General features: G+C 52.3%; 1 protein-coding gene across 6 annotated transcripts in view; it reads right to left on the bottom strand.

Moving 5' to 3' along the window:
- Positions 1-1,164: 1,164 nt before the first annotated feature.
- Positions 1,165-6,515, bottom strand: part of IQCD (IQ motif containing D) — a 7,113-nt gene continuing 1,762 nt past the window's right edge. For 5 of the 6 annotated variants that reach the window (XM_017837464.1, XM_017837463.1, XM_017837467.1 and 2 more), the window contains exons 3-6: positions 6,237-6,515; positions 4,792-5,025; positions 2,426-2,497; positions 1,165-1,528 (exon numbers count right to left, since the gene is read on the bottom strand). In XM_017837464.1, coding sequence (XP_017692953.1) covers positions 1,247-1,528; positions 2,426-2,497; positions 4,792-5,025; positions 6,237-6,515 — 867 coding nt within the window. In that variant the 3' untranslated portion in view covers positions 1,165-1,246. The remainder of the gene's footprint in view (positions 1,529-2,425; positions 2,498-4,791; positions 5,026-6,236) is intronic. The other variant, XM_017837469.1, reaches the window with a different exon arrangement.

The following is a 6,515-nucleotide window of genomic DNA, read 5'->3' on the forward strand; positions in this document are numbered from 1 at the left end:
CCCTTCCCAAACCTTCCCTTCCCAAACCTTCCCTTCCCAAACCTTCCCTTCCCAAACCTTCCCTTCCCTTCTCTCTTCTCTTCCTTTTTCCCTTCCCTCTTTCCTCTTCTATCCTCTGCCCTTCCTTTCCTGCCCCCCCAGCCTGGGGATCACCTTTCCCTGATCTCCCTAATCCACCCTGATCCCACTGATCCCATTATTCTCACCCATCACCTGCACATGCAGCCCTGCAGGGTGCAGGGAGGGTGAGGGGGCTTCCCCAGCCATGTGAAATCTCCAGTGCGGGCACTGTGCTCCAAACCTCGGGATCTGGCCCTTGTCCCAAGTCCCTCTCCAGCTCTCCTGGAGCACCTTTAGGCATTGGAAGGGGCTCCAAGGTCTCCATGGAGCCTTCCCTTCTCCAGGCTGAACAATCTTTTCCCAGAAACTCTAGAGCTGTTGGTGTTTGGAACCAAAGATTCCCTGGAGAGATGTACCTACACCCCAAACTGCCCACGTGGGTACCAACATCTCAAAGTCTCCCAGATCCTGGCATCTTCTGTGGCTGCAAGGAAGGGAACACACCTCCCTTGGCCCTGTCAGAGGAGAGAGTGGCCTCACCTGATCATGGAGACTATTTGGGCTTTGTAGCCCTTGCCACTGCCCTCTCCTGGGAAGGGAGGCTGCCAGGAAGGGCCACAGGTAAAGAAATGTCACTGGGAGGCTGGATCCAAAAGGCTGTTTGCTCCCAGCTTGCAGTTAGCTTTGGGAGTGGCTTGCAGGATTGGGAACACGGCTTGAGCTGGGCTGTGCCACATCCCACCCTCTGAAAACTGCAGACTCCAAGGATGGTGCCCAGGCAGGACTCATGTCACTCACTCACAGTCCTGCAGCTTCCTCCTGTGGAAAGGGACACGGGCTCCCAAATCCACACAGCCAGGACTTGACAGAATGAGGGGAATCAGCCTCAAGTTGTGCCAGGGGATCTTTATATGAAATATTAGGAAACCTTTTATCATGGAAAGGGCTCTAAAGCTCTGGGACAGACTGCCAAGGGAAGTGGTAGAGTCACTATCCCTGGAAGTGTTCAAACAAACATGTGGATGTAGCACTTGAGGACATATTTTAGTGGTGAACACGGTAGTGCTGGGTTGGTGGTTGGACTTAATCATGTTAAAGGTCTTTTCCAAACTTAACAGTTTAATGTTTTTATCTGGAAGAGCTCAGACCCAGCAGCTTTGCTGGGGCAAAGAAGGGATTTGGGGCTTTATTTTTTGCCTCCCTTGCCCTTGGCCTTGGCCCTGGCCTTTTTCAGCTTTGCCTTGAAGAAGGACCGCACCACGTAGCCTCTCCAGGCAGCCTGGATGCGGGTGGCAGCACGGTTCCTCCTGGCCTGCTCCTGCAATTCCTCCTCCTCCTTCTGCTTAAGCATCTTGCGCTCCTCCTCAATCTGGGAATACTCCTGGAGCAGCAGAGCGTGTTTCTCCATCAGCTGGGCCAGCTGGGCCTTCTCCTCGGTGTAGACAGCGTGAATCGCCTCGAACGTGGCCTGGCAGGTACAGCAGTTCAGCTCCCCCCTGTACACCCCCAAGGGTCCTGAAAACCATCCCAAACCCTTGCAGGACCACAACAGGGAGCTGAGCTGAGCTTTTCCAAAGGGATTCAAAAAGAAACATGTGCCCAGTACCCAGAGAATTTCATGAGATGCTGGGTCCCAGTATCTTCATGTTCTTCTGAAAAATCCTCCCACAATGGAATATTTGAGAACAGTGGGGGGGGTGTCTGCCTTGACAAATTCTACCCCAAACCTGCTCCTGCCTCCCCACAGACAGGAAACCAAAATAATCCCATTATTAAACACCTGACCGGGGGAATCATTCCTTACAATTAGCAGCAGCTTTCAGGCCCCTCCCTGCAGTTTGGAGTCCAGCAGCTTTTATCCATCCCCATAAATAGTGCAGGAACAGGGAAGCCACCAAGGCCTTCCCAGAGGTGAGGTTTGGGAGTGCTCATGTGACCCTCAGGCTGTTATGGCTCAGTTGGGTGCAGGCTGTTGGGTTCCTTAGCACCCAGCACATCTCTAAAGGATCTAGCAGGAACAGGAGCGGGATTTGGGCACCAGATAGAGCCATGAGGATTGAGGATTGGAGCAAACCTGAAAAACCTGCTCCCTGGCATGTGGTGGACGTGCCTGAAAGAACGTGGCAACCCATAGGCCCCCAAATACTGTGTGATTTAGTAGTGGATGTAGCTTTTCCTAAAACCAAGGGAGCAGAGAACTCCTGGACACATAAGCAGGACAAAGATCCCTTTCCTGCAGTTCATCTGGATGGAGATCTGTCTGTCACTTCCATGGCTTCCTGGGTAAGAGCCACATGTCCATTTGGACAGGAATCTACCTGAGCAAATTCCCTGATGGCAGAGCAAAGCAGTTTAGAGCCAATACCTGTTTTGCTGCCATGTCTGTGTCGTATTTCTGGATCCAGTTCTCAATTTCCTCCTCCGTTCTGCACTTCCTCTGAAACACAAAACAAGATCAGATCCCTGCAGGCACCTGGGGCCTGAGTGAGAAGGATCCTGAGTGAGAAAGCAGGGAATCTTTGAGCCCCAGCATCACTGTATCTGTGTATAACACCCCATCCCTGGAACAGGCTTCCGTCAGCTGACACATATGTGGTTTGCCCTGGTTTGAGGATTCTCCTGGGACATTCCCTGAGGCCCAAAGGGCTTTATTTGGTTGACAGCATGGAGCTGGGGAGTTGAACAGCACCTGAGAGGTGCTTTCTGCAGGAGGAAATTAATGTATCCTATGGAATGCGGTAAGTCATCGACAAACTGGAGAAACCACCCTAAAATAGAAGCAATAAAGAACTGCAAAGCATGAACACAGGACAGAAAGTACTCAGAAGATGCTCTTTTAAAAGAAGAGATATTTCTGGCTGTAGAACAGTTTAGCAGTGGCTGTACTGCTGTGCAAGCAGTTATGGGCAGTTTATCCCCAACTGCTGTATCCGTGCTCTGTGGAATCATTCCTGGTCCATCTCAGGTGCCACATGATTTCCTACGTGACACTGCCCCAGGAAGCCCCAAGGGCTCCCAGGTCATCATGAGGTCACACCTCAGCTAATTAGACCACAAGTACAACCTTGTACTTGTACACGAGTACAACTTGTACTTGCTGAGGAAAGGAGGCCTCTGTGGTCAATAAATGCGTCTTCCTGAGTGCTGGAATGAGCTGAGCACTCCTCAACAAGCCCTGCTGTGCTCTGCAGCCTCGGGGACTGCCTGACACTGCCCAAGGAGGAGTAAATGGGTAGATTTTGGGGGTTGTACTGTGGCTCTAACTTGGGTTTGGTGCTTTGTCAGTGCCCAGCCCTGTTGTCAAATCGTACTGCATCACCCAAAGCAAGAGTGAGGGATACCCCCACCACCAGCCTGGGCTGTCCTGCCCGTGGGGGGCTGTGATGGTTTGAGGGAATATCCAGGAGGAGCAAAATGAGGAGGGAAACTTTTTCCAGTTCTAGATTCTGTGTCACCAGAGTGTTCTCAGGGCAGAGCTGTTGCTCCAGAGGCCTGAGCCTGCCTTGTGCTCCTGTTTCCTCCTCCTGTATCTGCTCAGCACTGGGGGGTGAAGGACTTTGGGGTGCTGCTGTGTTTGGGGCTGGATGTGCCCCACCCATGTGTCCTGGCACCCAGAACCCCCCATGCCCTGGGCTGATCCCCCAGTGTGGGCAGCAGGGCAGGGGGATTCTGCCCCTCTGCCCCCTCGGGTGAGACCCCCCTGCAGAGCTGCCTCCAACCCTGGGAACAGCACAGGGAGGACGTGGAGCTGCTGGAGAGAGTCCAGAGGAGGCCACAGAGATGCTGCCAGGGCTGGAGCCCCTCTGCTCTGGAGCCAGGCTGGGAGAGCTGGGGGGGTTCACCTGGACAAGAGAAGGCTCCAGGGAGAGCTGAGAGCCCCTTGCAGGGCCTAAAGGGGCTCCAGGAGACAAGGGATGAAGGGACAAGACAGGGGGAAATGGCTTCCCACTGCCAGAGGGCAGGGATAGATGGGAGATTGGGAAGGAATTGTTGGCTGTGAGGGTGGGGAGGCCCTGGCACAGGTTGCCCAGAGAAGCTGTGGCTGCCCCTGGATCCCTGCAAGTGTCCAAGGTTAGGTTGGAGGGGGCTTGGAGCAACCTGGGCTAGTGGGAGGTGTCCCTGCCTGTGGCAGAGGGTGGGACTGGATGGGTTTAAGGTCCCTTCCAACCCAAACCATTCTGGGATGATTCTATGAAATCACATTTACCCTCATTCAACCCAACCCGAGTCCTTGGCTTATCTCTTCAGCAACATGCCAAGCAGAGCAGGAACTGCTGAGCCCTCAACATCAGCCACATTCCACCTTGAACACTAAATCAACTCTAAAAGATGCCTTTCTATCAAGCCAATATTGTGTTTGCTCTGCTCACCCTACACCAGATCTCTTGTTTCTCCACCATCCCTCACCTGTCCTGCTCCAGCCTTGCTGCCCTGCACTCTGCCCATCCACAGCCTCTCCCATGCCATGTCACAGCTCCGTAGGAAGGTGCTCCCAGAGCCGAGGCAGGAGCAGGACCTGTGACAGGCTCTATCCCTGCTGTCGCTGCAGGGCTGCTTTCCACTGGAATCAGCAGAGCATGAGGACAGAGCAGGTGTACTCTGACAAACACCATGTGCATCCTGCCAGGAACGAGCAGGGACCAAGGAATCTCTTGCAGCAGGCAGCAGGCAGAGCTGACAGCTCTGCAAACATGCTTAAATCTCCTGTCCCAGAGCTCTCCTCCCCTTTACCTTCCTGAGAAGCAGCTCTGAGGCTCGATGCTCCTCTACCAGGGCACTGAACTGCACTCGCAGGCGCTGCACGTCCTCCTGCAGCCTGGCACACCTGCCCTGGGCAGCTTTCACCTCCTCTTCTCGCTGTTTTGCCCCTTCCTTCTTCATCTGCTGGATCTCAGCCTTGCGGTCCTTGGCCAGATTTTCCATGGTGGTTTTGAGGTCTTCAATCATTTTGTCCTTCCTGTCCATCTAGAGCCAGAAAACAAGTGGAGTATCATTGGGAAATGCCAGCAAGGCATAAGGTGGGCAGGAGAAAAAAGACCTGGCAAAGATTGAGGAGATCCAAGAAGAGACCCTTAGGTGCCTGCTCAGGTAACAACAAGGACCTGCCACTGCTGGCTGAGGGAAGAGTTAGATTTACACAGGAGCTTTGGAGACCTCCTCCCTTGCTCCTCTGGGACCCCGTTAGTAAAGGTAGAGAGTGAACAAACCACCCCAAGCCTCACTGGCACTGCCACCTGAGGCACAGCCAAAAGCAGATTCCCTGGAGCGAGCCCCGTGTCTCCCTTGAGAGCTGGATCAGGCTCCGAGTGACTGTCTGGGGAAATCCCCAGCTGGGATCAGTGAAACAGATTTATCCACGATAAAGCCCTGGCCAAGCTGCCAAATTGCACATAAAAATCTCAAGTGTCTCAATTCCCAGACCTCCAAGGAGCAGAGGGAATGGGGAAAGCAGGCTCTTGGCTCTGCCAGCACCGTCCAGCGCAGCGAGCACAGGACAAAGCCTCCCTCGCTGACCCCTCTTGCAGGGAGAAGAATGAGGAGCACATGTAGAAAACAAAGGATTGTTGTCAGGAGCTCAGGGCTTGGATGCTTGGCACAGTCCACAGGCTTGGAGAGTGCCTGGGAAGTGCCCAGTCATTCATCTGCACTTCAGCTGCAGATAAAATTAAAAATTGATGTAATTCATATAATCACTGATTAATCACAAATGCTCCAAGGCAGCTATTAGAGTCGGGAGTCACAGAAATGTTGGTTTTAAGCAAGAGTGAAGACAGGGCAGACATTAAAAATGGATTTTAATCAGAGCAATCTCTCCCTGGAATGACTTTTCATTGTTTCATCAGCAGGAACAAAGCAGCTGGCACTGTCACCCTGCCAAGGCACCACCACAGCAATTTGTGTCTGTCCTGCAGCTCCTCTGGAACTTGTCTCGTTCAAGTTGGCTGGTGAGAACAGTTTCAAAACATGCCAAATTCAAGTTTTAAAAAAAAGTCAAGTGTGCAATAAGCATCCTCATTCTATTTTCCAATAAAAATAGTATCTTTAAGTTTAGGATCTGGTTTAGAAATGATTTCTGGAACTTGCTCTTTCAGAACTGCAATAAAGGGGTCAGTTTTTAGTTACCAAAGTTTTGTTCCAGTAACACTTTGCAGGAAAATATTCCCACAAGATCATACCTCCTCCTTTCGAGTCTGGATTGCTGCTGCCAGCTCTGCCTGTAGAGCTGTGATCACTTCAGTGTTTTGCTCAGCCTTGAGGGACATTTCTTCCACGAACTGAATCTTTTCTCGCTCTTCAGCAGGACTGGTCAGGAGCTTCTCCAGCATGAAATCCCTGAACTCCGCAAAGGCTTTGATAAACGCATCAGCTGGTGATGCTCTCACCTGGACTTGATATTTCAGTCCCTGGCAAAGCAAAGGGTTGGCCAGAAGGAGCCTCAGGATGTGTCTAAGAGA

The sequence above is a fragment of the Lepidothrix coronata genome, unplaced genomic scaffold (genome assembly GCF_001604755.1).
Source record: "Lepidothrix coronata isolate B3197 unplaced genomic scaffold, Lepidothrix_coronata-1.0 Scaffold305, whole genome shotgun sequence".
NCBI lineage: Eukaryota > Metazoa > Chordata > Aves > Passeriformes > Pipridae > Lepidothrix > Lepidothrix coronata.